Source organism: Babylonia areolata, chromosome 2 (genome assembly GCF_041734735.1).
Source record: "Babylonia areolata isolate BAREFJ2019XMU chromosome 2, ASM4173473v1, whole genome shotgun sequence".
NCBI classification, from domain to species: domain Eukaryota; kingdom Metazoa; phylum Mollusca; class Gastropoda; order Neogastropoda; family Buccinidae; genus Babylonia; species Babylonia areolata.
Genome location: NC_134877.1, coordinates 35,757,280 through 35,782,651, shown reverse-complemented (window position 1 = coordinate 35,782,651; position 25,372 = coordinate 35,757,280). Strand labels below are relative to the sequence as shown.

Genomic DNA, 25,372 nt, shown 5'->3' with positions numbered 1-25,372 from the left:
ATATCAGCCAAGATCAGCCCATATCTTTCCCATCTTCTCCCCCCCCCCCCCCCCCCCCCCCCCCCCCCCCCCACACACACCCACCCCCCCCCCCCCCCCCCCCCCCCCCCCCCACACACACACACACACACACCCAACCCGCCACACCCATTCCTTCCTCCTCCATCCTCTTCAACACGTGGACCGTTTTTTGCTGTTTTTGTTGTTGTTGTTTGCAGTCTTCTTCTTCTTCTTCTTCTTCTTCTTCTTCTTCTTCTTCTTCTTCTTCTTTTTCTTTTTTTTCTTTTTTTTTCTTTTTTTTTTCCTTTTTTTTCCTTTTTTTTTTCTTCTTCTTCTTCTTCTTCTTTTTCATCAAGACTTCGCCCACTCGTAACCTTCGCCCGAACACCACCCAGTGCTCACCGCTGACCCCAAAAAGGAACTGATGTGAAGCATGAATGAAGGACCTGGTTCCAGGTTAATCAAAACCCTCATTATAACCCATCACCTGATCATCCATCCTTAATGGGGCGTTCCTTAAATACCACGCCCTGACCTGGGAACCACACCACGCCTGAACAGCGATCACCACCAACAACGATAATTTGGCGGGAGATTGGTCCAGGAAAAGATAACTCTTCTCTATTTTTTTATTTTTTGATCGTGGCGGCAGACTGCATTAACCTCCCTTGCCCCTGAACAGCGGAGAACGCAGCAGGAGCGTTGTGTGATGTTCGTCAGTTTTCTGATGACAAGGGTTCTTTCCTGCTGCGGTTTACTTGTGTGTTGTTTCGGTCTGTTTGTCTGTCTGTCTGTCTGTCTGAGTCTCTCTGATTCTGTCCATCTGTCTGTCTCTGTGCCTTTCTGTTTCCGAGTTATGTTTCTGCCTCTCAGTACCTCTGTCCGTCTCTGTCTCTCTGATTCTCTTGTCTCTGTCTCTCTGACACTCTCTCGGTTATATCTCCTGTTTCTGTTTCTGTTTCTGTCTGTCTGTCTGTCTGTCTGTCTGTCTCTCTCTCTCTCTCTCTCTCTCTCTCTCTCTCTCTCTCTCAAAGTAGCCAGCAGTATAATAAAGCAGTGATAATGTTTCGAATAACGAACGTCTTTGCACCTCTAACACTAACTGCAAGATTTCCACAAAACCAGACAAGGTACACAGACAATATAATCATCCCAAATCCCAGCACTGACGTCTTTAAAACTAGCTTTGTTTACTCAGGGGGGAGGGACGGGGAGGGAGGGGGAGGAGGGCATACTTTGGAACTCTTTTTCCTACGATAATCAACAAATAAAAGCAGTGTTTGTTCCTTTAACTCAGCTTACAAAACGTTTCTATTTCAGGAACTGAAAACGTCAATGTGGACAACTTATTCAAAACAACAATTGTTAGATGCTTTGTTCTTTTGCAACATCTCCACTGGCTCCCTGTCTCACACAGAATAAAGTACAAGATCAGCACTCTATGTTATAAATGTATTCACAAATCAGCCCCTTCCTATCTCTGTGGCTGCCTTCACCTCTACACTCCATCTTGCTCACTACGATCAGCTTCGGATCCACTGACTCTGTTTATGCATACCCAGATTCAAGCTCTCGACTGTTGGCCGCCGTTCTTTCTCTGTCTCTGGACCTTGCAACTGGAATGAACTTCCTCTTTCGCTTCGTCAAGTCTCCACACTCAGCTCTTTCAAGTCTGGCCTTAAAACCCACCTCTTCCCAAAATAGCCTCCCTTCCCTGCCTCTTCCTTGTCTTCAGTTTCTCCAGTTTTAGAGTTATGCATGCGTGTGAATGACTGGTGCGAAAGCGCTTTGATTTGTCTCTGCACAAGATTCAGCGCTATATAAATACCATTATTATTATTATTATTATTTAATTCTTTTCTCACACTCAGTAACCAATGTTATTGGGGACCACACGAAAATATGTCATCGATCTATCTACATGAATTTTGATATCTTTGATTATCGTATTTGCGTCTGAATGTTGAAATCTCAGGGTCTCAATGTGTGCGTGGGGTTGGAGGGAAGGCGACCGGCCGGGTTGTGGAGGGGATAGAGAGTTCTTGTTTGTTGCTTAGCAGTAGTCTTTTTCATTAGTTTCTCAGTCGTGATTTTCATAGGATTTTTGTCGTTGATATCTTACTTGTTAATAGTTCTGTGTTTATGTGTTCTTTTGATGTAACCTTACACCCATACCCCTCTTTTTTCCTTTCTTTTGTCTTTATACCCTAGGGCTGGGTGGAAAAAAAAAAGCGTGTGTACATATTTGCTTATCTCATTACCCTGGAAAAATAAAAATTTCGTAATGTTTCGTTTCGTTTCGTTTTCCCTCTCTCTCTCTCTCTCTCTCTCTCTCTCTCTCTCTCTATATCTTGTTTCCCTTTCGAGGGCTGTCTGAAAAAATAAATGCATTACTCTGTTACCTCAGATATATATTTGGATCAGTTCAATTCTTTATCTATCCATCCATGAGTGCATTTCTGCTGCACACACATCTGCCGATGCGCCCATCTGTCTCTCCCTAGTATCATCAACACACACACACACACACACACACACACACACACACTATCAATGAACATTATAATCGTTACGCTCGTTTCAGATTTCCCCAAACGAGAAAGTTGGTGAAGGGAAATAACTGCCCGTCGTCCGTCAGATTTACTGAATTAACAGGATCCTGCCGCCCCATTCTGCCGTTTTTTGTCTGACCCTCTGTCACAGCAAGTATTTAAAGGACGATTTGATGTCGTTGTTGTTGTTGCTGCTGCTGCTGCTGCTATTGTCATTTGCACCACAAAAATGTGACTGCCGTGTATATTCACGTTTTAAATATTCAGTGCAATGTGATTTACTGAACATTTGTCTTTGTATGGTGTGTGGGGGGAGGGGAGGGAGGGTGGATGTGTGGGCGTGGGTGTGAGTGGGTGTGGGTGTGTATTTGTGTGTGGGTGTATATTTGTGCCGTGTGTGAGTGTGTGTGTGTTTGCGCGCGCGTGAATGTGTGTGTGTGTGTGGGGGGGGGGGGGGTGGATGTGTTAGTTTGTGTGTGTGTGTGTGTGCGCGCGCGCACGTGTATGTGTGTGTCTGTCAGTCTGTCTGTGCGTGCGCTTGGGTGTCTGTATCGGTGTGACAGAAGAAGAACAACAACAAAGGAAGGAGAAAGAAGAGAAGGAGAAGAAGACGCAGGAGACGAAAAAGAATCTAGAAATAGGAGGAGGGAGAGAAGGAAAAAAAACGAAAAAAAAAAGAAGAAAAAAAAACATAAAAATAATACCCAAAAATAACAACCATAAAAGAAGTGTGTTCTGTATCCGAGTTACTTAGTGCTTCACGGCAACTGTTACAAAGTTAAATCGATACGAATGTGTAAAACAGTGTTCCATATCGATTGGAAAAGAAAATTAAAATAACACAAAAAAAAGGTTTCGTGACTGGTTTGGGCCAGCGAGCAGCTCATTTGACGAGAGATCAATGTGAGAGGGATTTGGAACTGCGCAAAAATCCTACCCTGCCTGAGCAAAGCCACACCTGGGACATCAAGAACAGATCATGCGTCGTATGTACGTATGATATGCAGTCACGTGCGTACTGGCGCACGCACGCGCGCACACACACACACACACACACACACACACACACACACACACACACACACACACGTCTATATAGATACATAAATATATATATATATATACATTTAGAGATAAATATATATATATATATATATATATATATTAACATCATATGCAAATATGCATACATACAGATATGCACACAAGCACGCGCGCGCACACACACACACACACACACACACACACACACACACACACACACACACACACACACATTTAATCACAATGTTTTATGTCATAGCCAAATTACCAACTCTGAATCTGCCAACAAATTAACTCATCTGATTCAACTACGAAGGTAAGGTAGACAATTCATGAGAATCAATGCATGAATCAATGAGTCAATGCAAGAAGAGTGGTCAGCTTTTGTAGATATTTCAATTTATTTATTAATTCGCTGAATTGGAGGGATGGGGGGAAAGTCTCTTCCAAGTAGTATTAGATTCTCAGATTTGGTCAGAAAATATACCAAGCATTCATTTACAGAAATTCGAGTGGATGGATAGAGTGGATGGATAGAAGGATGGGTGGGCGGGTGGACAGACACACAGCAGATAAATATATTGGATAAATAGGTAAGTAGAAAGACAGACAGACAGACAGGCTGACAGACAGACAGATAGACAGGCAGATACTCTCTGTCGAGTTTAGAACCTGCAAAGTTTATCAACAGACGATCACGGTGACAATCGTCAATCAAGAACGCCCACTTTTTGTCTTATCTTCCTCATGACACATGACTCACGCAAATAGCTGTTTAATTAAAATCTGTCAATACCTGTGTCGGTCGGCAGACTTCATAAGCAGTTTATCATTGGTAACCAGTGTGTCTGAGGCAAGCAGGGGTGTTTGGGGTTGGTGGGAGAGGGGGTGGAGGAAGAAAGGGCCCTCACTTTGATCAATATCTAATACGTATGTTTCTCTCTGAAGCCTGAGACGAAATTGAATAATGAATGTCGCATGTGTATTTTTATCATCCACTTTATGCGTCATGGTTTTTGTGGTCCTTTAATCAGTACAGCCATTCTATCTAAATCTGTCTGTTTGTATGTCTGTTCGTTTGTGTATCTGTCTGTCTGTCTGTCTGTCTGTCTGTCTGTCTCTCTCTCTCTCTCTCTCTCTCTCTCTCTCTCTCTCTCTCTCTATTTATCTATCTGATAATTGTATATATATATATATATATATATATATATATATACGTGGGTAGCTGGATGGACATATTGACGGATGAACGGGTAAACGGATGAATGAACACATACATACATACATACATACAAACATACATACCTACATACATTCATACATCCATGAGCAATTCCGCTTTCGAATTCAGTTGAACAACTTGAAGGGAATGATAGCCAAGCCACATCTCAAGAAATATTCGTGCGTGTGTATGAATGTCTCACTTGAGATACTCAGACCACCAATCTATACATCTGTCCATTCAGCCTCCTACCTATCTCTCTCTCTCTCTCTCTCTCTCTCTCACACACACTTATATATATATATATATATATATATATATATATATATATATATATATATATATATGATTATAAAGGGCGTTGGGTTGCGCTGCTGGTCAGGCATCTGCTTTAGCAGATGTGGAGTAGAGTATATGGATTTGTCCGAACGCAGTGACACCTCCTTGAGCTACTGATCCTGATATCGTCATCATTATCATTCTTCTTCTTTTTCTTCTTCTTCTTATTATTATTATTCTTGTTATTAGGCCTATAAGTATCATTATACACTATTTACGTGGACTAAACCAAATCAAATACTGCAATGTGCTTTATGTCTATATTACTAGGAAGGAGAGAATCATTAAATTTTGTTTGACGTTTTATGATCTGAATGTCACTCCCCGTTTTGGGGTTGTTGTTGTTGGTTTGTTTGTTTTTTTATAACGATTTCTATTGATTTTGAAGGGTAGAGAACATTGGGAGAGTACCATATGGTCAAGTGAGAGGTGGGATGATGCCCGTGCAGGTCTCATCAGTACACGGCTCAGGAAATGAGAAAATCTGGTCAAATGATTTCAGAAAAATAGACACACTCTCTGCACATCTTTTTCTTTTACCCCCGTCTTCACGTGCATGTCTGTGTGAATTTTGCGTAGGTCTATGTTATGCAGTTTTTTCGGGGGTGGATTTTTTGTTTATTTGTTTGTGTGTTTTGTTTGGTTGTTTGGTTGGTTTTTGTTGGTGTGTTTGTTTTGATTGGGGTTTTTTTATGTCAGGATTAGCTCTACTTGGCTCATGGCAATTTGTAAAATGTAGTAACGTAAAAATGATTTAAATGTACGACCACCCTTTTTCTTTTTTTTTCTTTTTTAACTTGTTTATGAATTACGGTATACATACAAACTAAAGTCAGTAGATCTGTATCCAGAAGGGTATTGATTATATGTTGTTATTTTCTCTGAGTGTGTCTTTGGTTGTTGATGTTTTTTGTTGTTGTTGTTTTGTTTATTTGTTGTTGTTGTTGTTGTTGTTATTTTTTGTTTGTTTGTTTGTTTGTCTGTTTGTTGTTGGGTTTGTTGTTGTTGTTGTAAATGTAATGCATGGAGTGAGATGAAGTGTAGAGCTGGGTATTGTCAGCACATTTAGTGTGAGAGACGGATTATGCTTCGTTTACGTGAGAGAGTGGTTGTGTAAATATTATGAAAAGCAAGGGACCTAAAACGCGCGCGCGCACGAGAGAGAGAAGGGGGGGAGAGAGAGAGAAAGAGGGAGGGAGAGAGAGTGAGAGAGAGAGAGGGAGGGAGAGAGAGTGAGAGAAAGAGGGGAGGGAGGGAGAGAGGGAGGGAGAGAGGGAAGAGAAAGAGGGAGGGAGAGAGAGTGAGAGAGAGAGGGAGGGAGAAAGAGAGGGAGGGAGGGAGGGAGAGAGGGAGAGAAAGAGGGAGGGAGAGAGAGTGAGAGAGAGAGGGAGGGAGAGAGGGAGAGAGGGAAAAGAAAGAGGGAGGGAGAGAGTGAGAGAGAGAGGGAGGGAGAAAGAGAGGGAGGGAGAGAGGGAGAGAAAGAGGGAGGGAGAGAGAGTGAGAGAGAGAGGGGGAGGGAGAGAAAGAGGGAGGGAGGGAGGGAGAGTGAGAGAGGGAGGGAGGGAGGAGAGGCTAGGGGTTGTGGAAATTAACTGTATGTTCTTCTGTCTCTCCTTCCGTCGGTATGCTTGTGTATAACTACTTCTTTGTGCACAAATTTTAAATCAGTCCCCTCCCTCCCACCCTCCCTGCCTCCCTCCCTACTCTATCTATCTATATCTGTCTATCTTATCAATCTCACACCACCTTAAGCCAAGCTCTCCTTCCCCCTGACCTCCTACCCCCAAAACACCCACACCTCCTTCTTCCACCCCTTCTCACGTGGCTTCACCCTCTTCTCCACCCCTACCACCACCACCTCCCCCTCCTCCTCCTCCTCCACCACCACCACCACCACCCCTGTATCCATCGACTTACACGGGCGACATCTGTAAAGGCAAACAGAGCAAGAGGCAAGGATCAACCCCAGCTGGCGGCTTCATGGCCGGTCACCTCATCGACCCTGTCAGCTACTAAACTGTATAACGTGGGTAACAAATCAACGTTGAACTCAACTGTGCTGGGGTGTACTGGGACTTGCACAGACGAGCGTCAACACTATCGTGTAGAAGGGTCTGACGTGTACGCGGTTTTGGTGCAAGTCTCCCTACTGTTCTGTTGTTTGTTTGGGGGTTTTTTGTCTTCGATTGCCTCATAGAAAAGCTTTGACTTCAGTTTTAGGCTTCTTTTTTTTTCTTTTTTTTATCTAGGTGTACATTTCATGGACGGAAAATTGTTATTCAAAGCTTGAACTGCTAGATCGCATATTTTTCTTCTTCGTTCGTTTGACCTGAAAACCATTCTTACTGCTGTGGGATTTTGCGAACGACATTATGAGGGCCAAAACAGTCTTCTTCTCCGTGGTGACTGCTTTGCTCGTGTTGACTCATGTGCTCGGGGCCCCGGCTGATGTGGTCTCTGATGAGGCGTTTGTGGAGGCCCAGGCTTCCAACCCGCAGAACGGCGATCAGAACGGGCAGATGCCTGCGAACCAGGAGATGCCTGCAAACCAGGAGATGCCTGCAAACGCCGATGAAACAGAGACTGCAGCAGGAGCACAAGCTTCCTCAGATGACGGTGCGAATCCAGTGGCAGACACTGATGGCGCAGAACAAGCCGATGGAGCTGACGGAACATCGGCGTCCTTAGCGGACTACGTCGCGGAATGGCTCACGGGGAATGGGAATGCTTCCAAGGAGCAGCAGGGAGACCAGGGAGCTGGTAATGCCTCTGGTCCTGCTGGACCTGCTCCCGCCGAAGCTAGTACAGGCAACGAGACGAGTCCTCGGGATGAAGATGCTGCTGCTGTCGCCGCCGCTGCTACTGCTGCTGCTGCTGGTGGTACTGCTGCTCCAGAAGAAAGCGCGAAATCCCCTACAGGGCAGGGACAAGAGGGTAGCCCCGACACCGCACAGCCTGCAGAGTCACAGGGTGCCGACACTGTTGCCACGGATGAGGGTGCTGACGACAAAGGTGATGATGATATGTGGGGTGACGATAACTGGAGTAGCACACAGGTAATCTTCTTTTTTTTCTTTTTTCTTTTTTTGTAATCTTTTCCTAGCTTTCTTTCTTTCTATCTATCTGTCTGTCTGTCTCTCTCTCTCTCTTTTGCAAGATTAGGATGACCTGATAATCACATTAATATTCGGTGATCATCATAATCATGACATCAGTTCGTCAATGATTATGATGGTGTTTATTAAGACTGTAAAGTAGAGAACGAAAGAAGGGAGGAAAGAAACAAACAAACAAACAAAACACAAACAAAGAGCAAACACGTTTTCGGACATCTAAAGAATGTGTTCTGAAATAATCACAGTTGGGTTCATATCAGTGGGGCAGGTTTGCGTTGACTTGTATTTTGAACACAAGCCATTCACATCAATATAGATTATGATGATGTATAATCACGACTGTGTTCGCTTTGAATGTGGCAGGATTGTTTTAATTTGTAGTTCGATTGTCTTAACTTGTAGGTCGAAAAAAAGGCATTTACTTCGAAGTAGATGATGACGATGATGTTGTTGTTGATGGTGATGATGATCATGATCATGATGATGATCATGGTTAAGATGAAGATATTGAGGTGGTGGTGGCAGTCACTTCAGATCGATGATGATGATCATAATGATTATGATAACGACGACGACGATGATTATGACGATGACGGCGACGACTACGGTTATCATGACGATCATAACGACAACAGCCCCAGAATTAGAGACATTTTGTTTTCTATATTTCGATGATGATGAATATTGATGTGGGTGATCAAGAAGCTGCTATGGTGGTCCAGTTTGGTTTGGGAATACCTGTACTCTCATGATATATTCCGGCGTCAACCAGGCTGAGAGACTTTGACACCTGCAATGTTGGTCAAGAAATCTGAGAGCAACCTCCACTCCCCACTCCCAAAGACGTATCCTTGAAGAGGACAACCCTCGACAGTGGCCTAGACATTCCATTAAAGCCCATGGCACACTTAGCACTGGCTAGGAGCCGTGGACATGCCGGAAAAAAAGACATCTCTGATAGGGATCGAACCTGCGTCCTCCCAGTCCTTAACGTTAACCAGTTCACTACGACTGCTGGTGATGATGGCGATAATGATGATGATCTTGTTCTTGTATGTTAACGCTTGGCTTATATCAGAAACTGACGTAAGATTACAGTTGGGTTAACAGCAGAGTGAGAGCTGTATGGTCAATGGTTTCTCCACTGCAATGGAAATTCATTTACAGCTTAGTCTTTTGTGAGGGATTATGAGTCTAGGAGGTACGTTTGCACTGGCTCTTAGTGCTGCAGCCTTGGGGGCTAATCGGCCTTTGGGAACCATCCCAACGCCGGCTGTCCTAAAAGCCTTCTTGGCCGAGAGTGTGCGTGTGATTTGGGCAAGACATTTTTCACTGTAATCAATTTATAGCCCAGATAATCCCATCAGTTACCTCGTCAGCTGTTCTGATGACCTTAGTGGGATACTGCAAACTGTCATTCAGACATCATTCGTTGTTCACGCTCTCTCACAGGAAGACACTCACTACACAACCACCAGCAGTTCGTCCACCTCGATCTCCTCCTTCAACGGGGGGCGGCCCGTGGAAGACTGCCTGATGGAGGTGGACCTCCGCAACTACTGTGGCTTCACCGAAAAGGCCACCGCCTACTTCAACGACGACACCACCGTGCAAGGTCTCCGCGCGCCCCTCTTCGACATGAACATCGTGCAGCAGCTGATGAACTGTCCCCGGGGCCAGTGGTGCCTGGGGGACAGGCTGGCAGCCTTCAAGAACCGCCTGGAGAAGATTTACGATGAGGGTCCTCTGTGCGACGAGACCATGTGGGAGTGCATCTTCGACGCTATGGTGCTGAGGGACGAGTGCCCCGAGGACAGGGTAGGGTTTTTGATTGGTTGATTGATATGGATACTTATATAGCGTCTCTCCTCAGTCGGAGACCAAGCTCTAAGCGCTTTACAAACACGGAGTCATTTGCACAACAGGCTGCCTACCTGGGTAGAGCTGACGGCTGCCACTGGGCACTCACCATTCGTTTCCTGTGTAATTCAATCAGATTTCAGGCACAACACATACACACTCAGACAAACATGTATACTGTAACATGGTTTGTGGGAAAAGGGTGGTTGGGGTGGCGGTAGGCAGGATCCGGGTAGTGGGGAGGGAGTTTGAGATAAGGGGTGGGAGGGTGTTGATGTGTGGAAGATGTCTGGGGGGGTGAGGGGTGTGTGGTGGGTGGGTGGGTGGGAGCGTGGAGGAGGATGAGAAATGTGTGGGCGTGGATATATCGGTCATTTGGAAGTTGATAAGTCTGATGCAAAGAAAGTATGCAAATCACAGCGTTGGCTGAGAGATCATGAGAAAGAAGAGTGTAACGAGAACTAACCAAACACCAATTTTGGATGCAAGACATCGATACGTCTAAGTCAGAAAATACACAATTATTTCTTTTTCTCTGTTTTATCATGATTCGTTTTTCCTTTCTTGTTAACCAAATGTGGATATAATATGCGACAGCTGGGATCCGAATCGGAGTATTTTCTAAAGATTTTTTTTTAATTGAAGTGTGAACAGAGAAGTATTATTGTTATCTTGTGAAACATAAGTTCGCGTTTGTTGCAAATGATTTTCGACATGTCATATAGAAATGTTGCTGTTATTGTTGTTGTTGCTGTTGTTGCTGATGTTTTCAAACCAGTCAGTCCACTGTCAAACAACCACTGTTTTCTTTTCTCTCTCCCTCCGCCCCCCCCCCCCCCCCCCCCACTCTCTCTCTCCCTCTCTCTCTCTCTCTCTCTCTCTCTCTCTCTCTCTCTCTCTCTCTCTCTCCATAGCTTAAGACTGCGAAGGGAGACTCAGGAAAACTGATTTCACATACTAAGGTTTCATCTCGAAAATCAGTTCTTAGCATGCATGAACGCTATTCGATTCATTTTGCTACTGTTTCATTGTGATGTTGATGGTTTGTGAATCGATTGTGAAGATAGTTAAATTGACAAACGGTACTTGAATTCTCTGTGTGTGTGTGTGTGTGTGTGTGTGTGTGTGTGTGTGTGTGTGTGTGTGTGTGTGTGTGTGTGTGTGTGTGTGTGTGTGTGTGTGTGTGTGTGTGTGTGACTACGAAATAGGGTCGATGGCCTCAAGTTACTTAAATATGAACCTCAGCAATAGACCACGAAGATTGTGCGTATACAGACCGATAGATATTGTTTTGTATTCCTCATGAAATGCAGAAAAATGCTGCGAAAAGTGTAAATATGTAGGAGGGGGAGGGAGGGAGGGAGGGGAGGAAGCGTGTTTTCCACTTGGTGATATGAGCATTTTGCTTAAGTCATGAAACCATATAGTCTTGAGTCTTGGCTCTCTCTGTCTCTGTCTCTGTCTCTGTCTCTCTCTTCTTCTTCTTCTGCTTCTTCTTTCTTTCTTTCTTTCTTTCTTTCTTTCTTTTTTTCAAGCTACATAAATGCCTAAGGTAGGTTCTCAAGGTATGAGCATGTTGCTTAAGTCATGAAACCATATAGTCTTGAGTCTTGACTCTGTCTGTCTCTGTCTCTGTCTCTGTCTCTCTCTGTCTCTCTCTCTCTCTCTCTCTCTGTCTCTCTCTCTCTCTCTCTCTCTCTCTCTCTCTCTTTCTTCTTCTTCTTCTTCTTCTTCTTCGTCTTCTTCTTTTTTTTCTTTTTTTCCAAGCTATATAAATGCCTAAGGTAGGTTCTCATGGCCTGACTATGGTGTTGGGTTTATGTGTAGGTCAGGCATCTACTCCTTCTTCTTTTTTCTTTTTTTTTTCTTTCTTCAACAGATGTGGTGTGGCGCATATGTGTATCAACCCGCACGCTTTGTGGAGGGTGGCAGAATGGTTAAGACGCTTATCTGCCGATACAGTGCCCGTGAGGGGCTAGATTCGAATCCCGACCTCGCCCATTCTTCCACACGTTTGACTGGACAATCAAACTGAGCGTGTTAATAGTTCGGAGGAGACGATATACCGAGGTCCCGTGTGCAGCGGGCACTTAACGTACTGAACAAAAGAACTCATTGGAACATAACGGTTGTTCTCTGGTTAACTCTTCCTCTTCTTCTTCTTCTTCTTCTTCTGCGTTCGTGGGCTGCAACTCCCACGTTCACTCGTATGCACACGAGTGGGCTTTTACGTGTATGACCGTTTTTACCCCGCCATGTAGGCAGCCATACTCCGTTTTCGGGGGTGTGCATGCTGGGTATGTTCTTGTTCCCATAACCCACCGAACGCTGACATGGATTACAGGATCTTTAACGTGCGTATTTATTCTTCTGCTTGCATATACACACGAAGGGGGTTCAGGCACTAGCAGGTCTGCACATATGTTGACCTGGGAGATCGTAAAAATCTCCACCCTTTACCCAGCAGGCGCCATCACCGTGATTCGAACCCGGGACCCTCAGATTGACAGTCCAGCGCTTTAACCACTCGGCTATTGCGCCCGTCGTTCTCTGGTTAACTCACTCAGTACGGCCAGTCCTCTCTTCTCCTCTACACAGACCCCTCGGATGTCCAGTGGGTGTCTGAATGACCCAACCTTTAGCTTCCGTCGTCAGAATTGTGGTATTCTTTGTCAACATTCACCTCTTCAGTGTAAGAGCCTTCCGCTTGTTATATTTTGATGGTGGTAATTGGGGAGAAACGCTGTTAACGTCGTCTCTTTCGACGTTCGTATGGAAAGAGTTAACATTCCGTAAAAGAAACCCACTCTGGTAGGTGCACAGATATAATATTATATGCAAAGCACTCAAGGTCTGACCAACGCTTTTTGGTTATGCTGCTGGTCAGGCATCTATCTACCCAGCAGATGTGTTGGATTTGTTCGAACGCAGTGACGCCTCCTTGAGAAACTGAAACTGAAACAGACACGTCCCTGAAACTGAAGTTGATATATATATATGTATATATGTGTGTGTGTGTGTGTGTGTGTGTGTGTGTGTGTGTGTGTGTGTGTGTCTTGCCAGGAGTTCATGTTCATCGTGGACGCCCTGAACTTCGTATGCAGCTTGCCGGACACCACCTCCTACGAGCCCTCCACCAAGGCCTCCGAGAATGACGAGAGCAGGTGCTTTGTGCACGTGCTGGCCGCTCTGCACGTGACCTACGCTGATTTCCTGGCCTACGGCATGGCTGACATTCCGCCTGTGTGTATTCAATTCACTTCACTTCACTTTACTTCAGTGCAGTGCAGTGCAGTTAGTTTGCTCAGTCCACATTCAGTTCTGTTCAACAGACATTTTGTTGTTGTTGTTGTTGTTGTTATTGTTGTTGTCCGCGACTGAGATGCCGCCTATGTACTTAAAAAGAAAAATGCTAAAAACATAGCGAAACAAGATATTAATACTCAATGATTCATTTAAAAAGTGTAACCCATTTACACACAGACACAGAATCACACACACACACACACACACACGCGCGCGCGCGCGCGCGCGCGCGCGCAAGCAAGCAAGCAAACACACACATACACACACACGCGTGCGCGCAAGCAAGCAAGCACGGGCACACACATACATACACTTTCACACACACACACACACACACACACACACACACACACACACACACACACACACACACACACACACACAGAGTGAGCGAGAGAGAGAGAGTGAAAGAGAGAGAGAGAATAAGAGAGAGAGATGTTGGGCAATTTTTATTTGTGGGAAAACCTAAATACTTGACATCCAGATGTCTATTCATCGATCTGTTTATCCATCTACCTGTCTATCCATCAATGTATCCATCAGTCTAAAAACCCATCTATCCACCTACCTACCTATCCATTCATGTTATCTAACCGTCCCTCTGCCAGCCTGATTATCTTTCTGCCTTTCTATCTATTGATTTGTCTGTCTGTCTGTCTCAGTCTCTAATCATCTTTTCTGTGCGTCTATCCCTCTGTCTCTGTCATCTAGGTCTATCTGTGTGCATGCCTACCTGCTTTCATAATTTGGAGGCAGGGAGGGATATGATTATATTCTCATTGTCTCAAACTCTGTTGTTGTTTGTTTTATTTTTGTTTTTATTTATTCCCTCCAGGAAACGGAAACAAGATGTGAAGGAGATGGTTACAGGGTAAGTGTAACAACACCTTGTACCTACCTACATACGTGTTGCACTCATGAAAGCGCGTTTATTGTGTAATCGTTTATGGGTGCATCAAAGTATACTCTTCTGTGTGTTTCTCTGTCTCTCTCTCTCTCTCTCTCTCTCTCTCTCTCTCTCTCTCTCTCTCTCTCTCCCTCCCTCCCTCCCTCTGTCTGTCTCTCTCCCCTCTCTCTTTCATCTTACCTTCTTATATGTCACCTATATGCGTTTCCATGTTGTCTTCGTCGTCGTCGTTGTCGTTGTCACAGAATTGGTAGAATGTCGGACGACAAACGACAATACTTACCCCGGCGGGGATGTTGGTGTTGTGGGGAGCGGGGGGGGTGGTCATAGTGATTTTCTTGTGTTTTTGTGAAAGAAAGCATAAATAACTTGTCTACCAAGTTTAAATCACGGTATAAATGCAGGAAATGGGTAAATATAAGCCATTTGTTCCTTCTTTGGGCCATAATCATAACTGATTTTTTATGGGTTTACTTGCTTGAAACAGCTGTTAATCCTTTTTTTTATATCATACAGTCGGTTACTTATGCCATCGAAATAAATGAAGTATACTGTTCCAGAAAATATGTTAAAATTGGATTTGCCATGAAGCCATTTTGCATCTGATAGTTTTTGTTTAACATACGTTCACAGCCAGCTTTGGACAAGGTTATATTGCAAAACAGTCTGGGTTCTTCAAACCGTTATTAACATCATATGAGACAGGTAATTACGGGCATAAAAAACTAAACAAACTGTACAGCAGCAAATGCTGTGAGCATCCCTCCTTCTAATGTAAGTGAGGTTTATGGACAACTGAAGCATACTGGATGATGCTTTGTTTAACTCTCTCCATACGAACGGCGAAAGAGACGACGTTAACAGCGTTTCACCCCAGTTACCACCATCAAAATATAACAAGCGGAAGGCTCTTATACTGAAGAGGTGAATGTTGACAATGCATACCACAATTCTGACGACGGAAGCTAAAGGTTGGGTCATTCAGACACCCACTGAACATCCGAGGGATCTGTGTAGAAGAGAAGAGAGGACTGGCCGTACTGAGTGAGTTAAGAAAATAAAATATTGCTGGAAACTGCGGTGATCAGGCACGTACTTTAGCATTGTGAGGTTTGGGTCCGTAATACTGAAATGTGTAGTACTCAGGTACGTTTTAACCGATAATTCTCGACAGTAGAAGGATAAGAAATATAATCTGAAGCTTATACAAACCTGATTTTAGGCTAAAAATTCATTTTATAAAAACGGCAGACCTCTTCTTGTTGTTTTTTGTTGGTGGTGGTGGTGGTGGTAACACAATTTCATGACATGACAAAAACACTTACCATGCAATGGATCATTCATGCCGTAATTCATTTCTGGCAGACAGGTATTTTTGTATGGTATATTGAACAAACTTTCAGGAAAATCTAATGAAAAATATACTCCAATTCCCCTCCCCCCCCACCCCACCCCCACCCCACACACACACACACACGCCCCACCGGGAAAAGAGGGTGGGGTGGGGTGTTGGACACCTGAAGCGCTTAAGTTGTAGTAGTAGCAGCAGCAAGTAAACCTGGTCGTCGTCAATTTTACGTTTTTCCATTTAATTGATGCGAAGGAACCAGAGCGGGTAGTTACAGTAGATGCGTGTGAACCAGCGTGCGCTTGCACGTATGTGTGTGTGTGTGTGTGTGTGTGTGTGTGTGTGTGTGTGTGTGAAAATTGACCGATGTTGTTGTTGGTTTTTTCACAGATGACCGAAACATACTTGTGTGCTGACGACAGCTGTACGGGTCAGTACAATGCCAGGCTGGCCATGGAAAAGTGAGTGTGATTTTATGATGAGTACGACAGATCACACAGATACACACACACGCTCTCTCTCTCTCTCTCTCTCTCTCTCTCTCTCTCTCTCTCTCTCTCACACACACACACACACACACACACACACACACACACACACACACACACACGCACGCACGCACGCACACATACACACACACACACACACACACACACACACACACACATACACACACACATACAGAGAGAAAGAGAGTCATAGCACTAAACATCAAACGTAGACTAGAGTCTTTGATCGCATCAAACAGCTTGACCTTTAGGACGTAAACCAATAGGGAAATAGATGTTAAACTCAACTCTGTCGCACCAAACAGCAAACAGTTGCTCATTACACTGCAGGTAAGTTCGAACCATGATACCACCATGAACATCATAAGTATAGTTGTGGCTTAGTGGTAATACGTCCGCCTAGGATCTGATCGACAGAATCTGAGTGCACAGGTTCGAATCTCACACTTGCTAGTATCCCAACCACCCCACAACCCCACCACCCCATCCCCCACACCCCCACCTCCGTTCAGTAGACCTTGAGTGGTGGTCTAGACGATAGTCATTCGGATTAGACGACAAACCGAAGTCCTGTATGCAGCATGTAAAAGAACCCACGGCAAAAAAAAAGGGGGGGGTAGGGGGGTTGACCTGGCAAAATTATATAGAAAACATCCACTTTGATAGGTTAATAAACAGGCTTGCAGAGAGAAATGACTGGTGCGAAAGCGCTTTGATTTGTCTCTGCACAAGATCCAGCGCTATATAAATACCATTATTATTATTATTATTAAACCAGAAAAAATGTAGCGCTGTACTGTAGTGACGCGCTCTCCCTGGGGAGAGCAGTACAAATTTCACACAGATAAATTTGTTGTGATAAAATTGATACAATACAATACAATAAATACAATACAACACAGCACAGCACAGCACAGCATAACACAGCACAGCACAACACAGCACAACACAATACAATACAATACAATACAATACAATACGCCACAACGCAACAGAATACAATACGATACAACACAACACAGCACAGCACAACGCAACACAACACAGCACACCACACCACAGCACAGCACACCACAACACAGCACTACACACCACAACAAAGCACAACACAACACAGCACAGCACACCACAGCACACCACAACACAGCACTACACACCACAACAAAGCACAACACAGCACAAAACACACCACAGCACAGCGCCGCATGGCACAACACAGCACAAAACACAACACAGCACAATGCAACACAACGCAGTACACCACAACACAAAACAACACAACACAACATACCACAACACAACACAGCACACCACAACACAAAACACACCACACAACACCACACCACAAACACAAACACAACACAATACAACACAGCACAGCACAACCAACACCAGCACCCCTTTCTCTCTCTCTCTACACACACACACACACACACACACACACACACACACATGTATCGGCGGCCGGGCAGGTTCGGTCGGTGGTCGTGGTTCATGGCGAACGTGGAAGACAGAGTGGAGCGATGTGGGATGGACAACGACACGTGTGCACCCATGGAAGGCCCCGGCTACGTCATGCCCTCCACCACCGCCTCTCCCTTCTGGACCGAGAAACCTGTCCCCGGGGAGGTAAGTAAGGATGCTGAGGGAGTGGGGGATGGGGAGGGGGGGTAGGGAGTGCGGCCGGGGGCGGGGGGGGGGGGTGCGGGATTGGGTGGAAGGGGGTGGATGGAATTATTTCATCTAATTTGTATTTCATCCTTTATTGAGGACAGAGAAGAAGAAAAAATTGAGTCCTCAATATGTAAATTATGTTGAGGATAGATCAACATTTCCTTTGTTGTTGTGTTGTTTTGTTTGGTTTGGTTTGGTTTGGGGGGTTTTTTGTTGGTTTTTTGGGAGGTGGTTTTTTTGTTGTTGTTTTGTTTTTGTTTTTGTGGAGGGGGGGGGGGGCGTGGGAGGTTGTTGTTGTTGTTTTTGTTCTTGTTTTTTGTTGTTGTTGTTGTTTTGTTTGTTGTTTTTCTGTTGTTGTTGGGTTTGGTTTTGTTGTTGTTGTTGTTGTTGTTTTGGGGGGTTGTTGGGGTTTTTTTTCTTGTTTTGTTTTGTTTTTGTTTTTGTTTTTAGAATTATCATCATCGTTGTTGTTGTTGTTGTTGTCGTCGTCATCATCATCATCATTATCGTAATCATTATTATAGTTGTATTACTCTTTTGTTACACAGGTTTGTTTCTGTGAAATTCAGGCTGCTCTCCCCTGGGAGAGCGCGTCGCTGCAGTGAGAGCGCCACCCATTTTTAACGTTGCTCTCTCCCTCTCTCTCTCTCTCTCTCTCTGTCTGCGAGTGTATTCATTTTCCTATCAAAGTGGGGGGTTTTCCTAAAGGATTTTGCCAGAGACAATCCTTTTGTTGCCGATGATTCTTTTACGTGCGCTGAGTGCATGCTGCACACGGGACCTCAGTTTATCGTCTCATCCGAGACTAGCGTCCAGACCACCACTCAAACACACACGCACACGCGCACACACACACACACACACACACACACACACACACACACACACACACACACACACACACACACACACATACGACAACTCTCGCCCTGCGCTTCAGCATTCCTGAAAGTCCATTTGGATGAAGGCCAATTATCAAAACTCACAGTCTGACCAGACCACCAATGTGATAGAGGGGAAGTTTATACAAAGATTATCTCATGTCCATACGCGGAACCATGTGTGCTCCCTATATCAAGAGTTGAACCTGCATATACGTGCAGAAGTTGAATGAGACGGTGGTTCCTGACCAATGCTACCGAAAATCCCGTTTCACAGTGCGGGTTTCCTCCCAGATTCCTCCTGCCTTCCTTCCTTCCTTTCCTACTTCCTTCATCCCTTCTGCCTTCCTTCATTCCTTTCCTACTTCCTTCCTTCTTCCCTCCCTTCCTTCCTTCCCTCCTTCCCTCCCTCCCTCCTTCCTTCCTTCCTTCATTCCTTTCCTACTTACTTCCTCCCTCCCTCCCTCCCTCCCTTCCTTCCTTCCTTCCTTTCATATTTCCTTCCTCCCTCCCTTCCTTACTTCCTCCCTTCCCTCCCTCCTTCCTTCATTCCTCCCTCCATCCTTTCCTTCCTTCATTCATTCATTCCTTTCCTACTTCCTTCCTCCCTCTCTTCCTTCCCTCCTTCCTTCCTCCCTTTCTTCCTTCCATCATCCTCTCTTCCTTCCTTCCTTCCCTCCTGCCTTCCTTCCTTTCCTCCTTCCTTTCTCCCTTCCTTCCCTCCCTTCTTCCTTCCTTCCTTCCTTCCTTCCTTCATTCATTCCTTACTTCCTTCCACAGGGGTCCGGGACGAATGTGGGTCTGTTCGACGAGGAGGACGAGTCCCTGATAATCGCCCTGGTAGTGGCCTCGGCCGTGGGGCTCCTGTTCCTTGTGCTGGCCCTGGCCTTCTGGCGCAGGAGGAGTCTGCGCAGCACCTACTACTACAGGACTCTCTCCGACAGCTACGACAAGGTCAGTTCCCTTGTTACTCAGTTGTTAGCTTGTACGATCGGTCCCACCGGTGGGCCACCAGCGCCGGTGTCAGTATAACCACAGATTTTATAATAATTTACAAGTCCGTGCGGTTGTAACTGCCCCAAAACTACCCCCACTTCCACACCCTCTCCCTGGAACCGTTCTGGGCAAGTCCAGAATGACCCCACCCCTCCCCTACCTCCCCGCACCCTCCCCCCATAAAAAAAACAAAAAGCAACGAAGGACTGATAATTAACAATGCAGAAAGGTGACGACAGCTTTTTCCAGACTCAGACTTCGACGGCACACAACCGATGGATGGACAGAATTATTAATCAAAGTATCCTTTGTTGAGAACAGTTTTTAGTTCGGAGGAGGAACAGTTTTTAGTTGTTGTTTTGTTGATGTTGTTGTTGTTTTCTGTCCGTTGTTGTTGTTGTTGTTTTCTGTCCAGCGCAAATGACTCTCCACAGAGTAGGGGAGGAGGAGGAGCAGAAGAAGAAGATACTGACTTGAGCCAAAAGCAACACCCAACCCCACTGAACTCCAACCCCATCCCAAAAATTCTATGTAAAAAAAAAAGAAAGAATTATGATCAAAAAGTAAAAAATAGAATGAATGATTAAAACCATGATAATGATATCAATAATAGTAACGAACACACAAACTGACGGGCGCATTAGCCGAGTGGTTAAAGCGTTGGACTTTCAATCTGAGGGTCCCGGGTTCGAAACTCGGTAACGGCGCCTGATGGGTAAAGGTGGAGATATTTTCCGATCTCCCAGGTTAATCTGCTTGTGCCTGAACCCCCTTCGTGTGTATACGGGAGCAGAAGATCAAATATGCACGTTAAAGATCCTGTAATCCATGCCAGCGTTCGGTGGGTTATGGAAACAAGAACATACCCAGCATGCACACCCCCGAAAACGGAGTACGGCTGCCTACATGGCGGGGTAAAAACGGTCATACACGTAAAAGCCCACTTGTGTAATATACGAGTGAACGTGGGAGTTGCAGCCCACGAACGAAGAAGAAGAAAAAGAATACACAAACTGATATCCACCAAACCTGTTGCAGGTACCCAGCGACGAAGCGCGCTTACTGGGGAGGTCGTCTGACTGACTAGTGAAGGGCGGTGACGATGAGGCGTTGGTCACCCCGATACTGGTGATGGAGCCGGCTGCTGAGGAGGGGGAGGGGGAGGCTGACCAGATGCGGCTGTGGGTGAATGCTAACTACTCCCTGTTCGGCAGTGATGATGATGATGATGATGGTGACGACACACTGGGCAACTAACAAGAACTGATGATATTGTAACGATCAAGTTTCAGTTGTTTTTGTTTTTGTAGTTGGTGGGTTTGGGGGTTTTTTGTGTGTTTTTTTCAAACGGCTGGGGTTTGTTTTGTTTTTTTTTGGTTTTTTCAAACGGCCGAAGAGCGATGATGTCGATGAGTGGGGAAGGGTTGGAAGAGATGAAAGGAGGGGAATGAGGGGCTGGGGGGGGGGGGGGGGGCTTTTTCATGACTGAATGAATGAAAAACTAAACTGACGCCAGGAAAGTTTGGGTCAGATACAACTTTTAGTGTACGAACTGTTGTTTTAGTAAAATTGCAATATAGTGGGGGAGGGTGGCGGGGGGGGGGGGGGTACACTTTTACTCTACGATTACGAAGGGTGGGGTGGAGGTAGGGTGGAAAGAGTGTAGAAGGCGAGGGGGCTAAACTGATAAGAGAGTTTGAAGTCTACCATCCCCAGGTTTACTCCAACCAGTACCGCCTAACCCTTCCCTTGATCAGTCCTTTCCTCCTGATCCCCAGCTCCTCCCACCCCACCCCACCTCAGCCCCCCTTCTTTCTCTCCTTTCTCATATAACTCCATTTTCACGCTAACTTGAACAGTTCAATAAAGCAGAAAGCGAGAGCAAGGGTTTTAGCTAACAATTTATGCTTTTACAATTGTTTTTTCGGTTAACAGCTGACTATAGAATGTGTGCCGGGGTTTCTTTTCTTTTCTTTTCCTTTTTTTTTTTTTTTTTTTTCTTCTTCTTCTTTCTTTCTTTCTTTCTTTCTTTTTCCCCCTTCTTCTTCATTTTTTTCTTCTTCTTTTTTTCTCTTTTTTTACCATTCAAAGTTAACTGCACATTTATAGGAACATTATCACTGACTATACTATACTGAGATGTTTTGCTTTAGGCCTATGATTATATTGATGAGTTAGCTGATACATACACAGTAGCATTATGCAGCAGAAGTGCAGGGACCTTCATTACAATGGAGATTCCTAACGGTAATTTACCCCCGGAACATGTCAACAGTATATAACCATGAAATTGTTAAAGCCTTCGTTGTATCAGATTCCTCTGGAAAGAGCATGTACATTTCAGTACCAGTACAGCCCCAACACACACGTAACACACGCAACATACATGCCCACCACACAACACCAGATCATACCCCACTTCCATCCCCACCCCAAACACACACACACCCACACCCACACACACACACACTGTTTGAATTCGCAATCTCCATTTATGTGGTTAACAACTCAGACGACAGATTTTTAAATGAGTGGAAAAAACAACAACATTTTTTGCACTTCATGTGGTTGTGTCATAGGATATTCTTCCCCTGGGCGGTATGTGAATCTGACAGTTCATTACCCTGTATCCTCAGCAACTGTGTAAACTATAGCATTATGTAAATAATCATGTGTGGGTAATTACGCGGTGAATCATGGTGATATATGTTGTCTCATGATCTATGACCACAGCTTCGCTATTGAGTATTCAGTTTGATTTTTCTTGGGCTGTACCACCGAATTCTGTACCTTTACCAGGGCTGCATGTTCTATTTATTTGGCTTTTCTGAACTTTGACCAGTGGATTTGGAAAGCATGCATGTGAAACATAAAACATCGGCAACAGTCACATTTAGTTTTCATAAAGCAGCCGGCTCTATAGTGCTTCAAGAATATGCACTATAGCAAGATGTCTCAATAAACAAAAATAAATAAATAGTATAAACTAGGTATATGCTTCCATTAATGAGATTACTAGCATGTTTTATGAGTATCCCATGGACGTAGAATTCAGCTTTCATCCTCCCTTACCCCCACCACCACACCATCTACCCCCAAAAATCATATCATAATCATGGAAGGAGTGGGAAAAAAATATACTGATTGTATTTCAACATCTTATCTCCCAGCTGCTTCTTGCATCAGACTGTGTTTAATTTCCATTGAAACAAAGCTCTAAAAAAAAATCTATAAAACAAAACAATTGCTAGTTTCTCAAATGATAACTGATTACAAGCTCAACACCTGTGAACAAAATACAGGAGTAAACTGGCAAAGAAATTTACATTGTTGCTTTTAGTACAGCTGACCGCATAAGGCTATATCAAGATTGTCCAATCAAGTAAAAGATTCAACTGCATTAAACACAAAACTGTGTGATTAACCTGATATAAAAGGTAGATTGTCTCCCACATTATTTCTCTGAATAACTACCACATTCATGTTTATTAGATATTGTATAATTTCTGATTGGGGGGGGGGTTGTTTGTTTGTTTTTTTTGTTGTTGTTTTTTTGTTTCCTGTATTCATCAATTATAATTCCATGATTTTAACACCTTACATATAGGTAATGAGTGTATGCTGCGCTGTGTTTTGCATTGTTATACCGATGGACAAAAGTTTTACATTTATGTCTGTTTACTGAGTAATCTTCTACGCAAAACATTTCTGTTCATAATCTATTCCACAGCAAAACACAATGAATTAAGTGTACTACATGGTGTGTGTGCGTGTGTGTTTGTGTGTGTGTGTGTGTGTGTGTGTTTGGAATTATCCAATGCTTGGGATTTTCTATGTACTGGGTTTGTTTGGTTTGTTTGTTTGTTTGTTTTGGGGTTGTTGTTTTGTTGTTATTGTTGTTTTGTTTTGTTTTGTTTTGTTTGTTTTTTGTTGTTGGTTTTTTTTGGGGGGGTGTAATTAAATGTTCAGGAAAAATGATAGATGAAATTAGTCCAAGCTTTTATCTTCATCACAGATTTTATATAGATGAATGTTCTACTTTAACTTTTCTTTCAACTGCACTACATTGTTTTCAAAGTGTGTTTGTTTGTTGTTGTTGTTTGATTGTTTGTTGCTGTTTTTGTTTTTAAATAATGATTTATTATAACCAGATTATAAGTTTTCTGTAATGTCATTGAACAAGAAGGAAAATAGCTATGGACAATGACTGAAAGGAAAAAAGCAAAACAAGTAGGTATCACAGATCAAATTAAAAATTTTGCATTAGATAAAATGCACTGGTATGCCAGAACTAAAAACATTGCTTCACAAACATCATCATCACTTCCCACTCTTAAACTTGGAATTTCTATAATCTTTAGATTCATGTTTTATGTACATATACATTCTACTTTCCCACAGTTCATATTTGTCGTCTTTTCCTAAGGCTAAATTGGTTCTGCTTCTATCATTATGTACAGAAACAATTTTAGTGTTAATGGGGAAAAGGCCAGTTGAAGAGAATAGTTTTGAATTTTAATATCACATTCATTTAGGGCTGCCATTCGTGTTTATGATGTAGGTTTGTGTTACTTACAATACTGTGTTTGGGTTGATGCTGGATTTATTTTCAATGCTTTGACTTTTCCTTGTAAGAATGTTAATGGAGGTAGAGCTAAGAATTGTGTTTTAAATTGAAAAAAATAAGTGATTACATCTTGTTTGCAACTTAGCTTAATCATTTTTCTGCGAATAAACATTTTCATTTTTAGTTTATGATTGTGTTTTTATTAGGCTACACACACTCTCTGCATCTTTCTGGGGAGCTGGGAGAGTTTCAGGGGGGGTGTTCATACATAAAGTGAGTGTGTGTGTGTGTGTGTGTGTGTGTGTGTGTGTGTGTGTGCATGCGTGCATGCGTGCGTGCGTGCGTTCTTGCGTGCGTGCGTGCATGCGTTTGTGTGTGTGTGTGTGTGTGTGTGTGTGTAAAAATAAAACAAATCTTTTTCTGAAAGAAGATATCAAGCTCCTTTTTTTTAAAAAGCAGTTCTATTAAGTATGGTTTATTTGATCTGAAATCATTTTACTACTCTTACCTGATTTATTCTACTTCAATGAACATTTTCAAAAAATTATACATCTGAATCAACATCTGTAGGAAAAAATAATTTGAATGTTAAACAAACAAACAAAACTTACTGTTGAACTACATTGCACCAGTTTATGCAATATATCGCATGTATATGAATTATAAGAACACAAATGTGCATGCATAGACTTATACACATGTATTCACAAAATTTCAGTTACCTTTAATCATCTATTTCACACTTCCTCAATCATTTGGTTTGAAGTGCAATTCATGACATCAAACTGTTGGTTTGCAATGTGTGTGTGTGTGTGTGTGTCTGTGTATCTGTGTTTCTGTCTGCACACACACGTGCGCATGTATATGTATGCATGTGAGTATACATGTGTGTGTTCATGTGAGCACTGAAGTGTGTGTTTGCACGTAAATATGCATGCATGTATTTGTGTGTGCTTGTGTATGGACGTCTCTGTGTGTGCACATGTGTTTGGCATGCATATGAGTGTCCATGGCATGCATGTGCATTCACCTATGCATGCATATGTGTTTG

General features: G+C 43.7%; 1 protein-coding gene across 1 annotated transcript; it reads left to right on the top strand.

Annotated features, from left to right (window-relative positions):
- Positions 1-7,138: 7,138 nt before the first annotated feature.
- LOC143300707 (uncharacterized) lies at positions 7,139-24,504 on the top strand. Its single transcript, XM_076614580.1, has 8 exons — positions 7,139-8,213; positions 9,726-10,091; positions 13,197-13,376; positions 14,275-14,310; positions 16,085-16,155; positions 17,676-17,832; positions 19,539-19,712; positions 20,793-24,504. Exons 1-8 carry the CDS (start codon positions 7,530-7,532, stop codon positions 20,835-20,837), a joined length of 1,713 nt encoding a protein of 570 aa, XP_076470695.1. The 5' UTR covers positions 7,139-7,529; the 3' UTR covers positions 20,838-24,504.
- Positions 24,505-25,372: the final 868 nt, after the last annotated feature.

Excerpts from the sequence above, each read along its gene's own strand:
- LOC143300707 (XM_076614580.1), top strand. The coding sequence starts at position 7,530 with ATGAGGGCCAAAACAGTCTTCTTCTCCGTGGTGACTGCTTTGCTCGTG. Across the intron at positions 17,833-19,538 it reads AGAAACCTGTCCCCGGGGAG|GGGTCCGGGACGAATGTGGG; the intron begins GTAAGTAAGGAT and ends TTCCTTCCACAG. Across the intron at positions 19,713-20,792 it reads TCTCCGACAGCTACGACAAG|GTACCCAGCGACGAAGCGCG; the intron begins GTCAGTTCCCTT and ends AACCTGTTGCAG.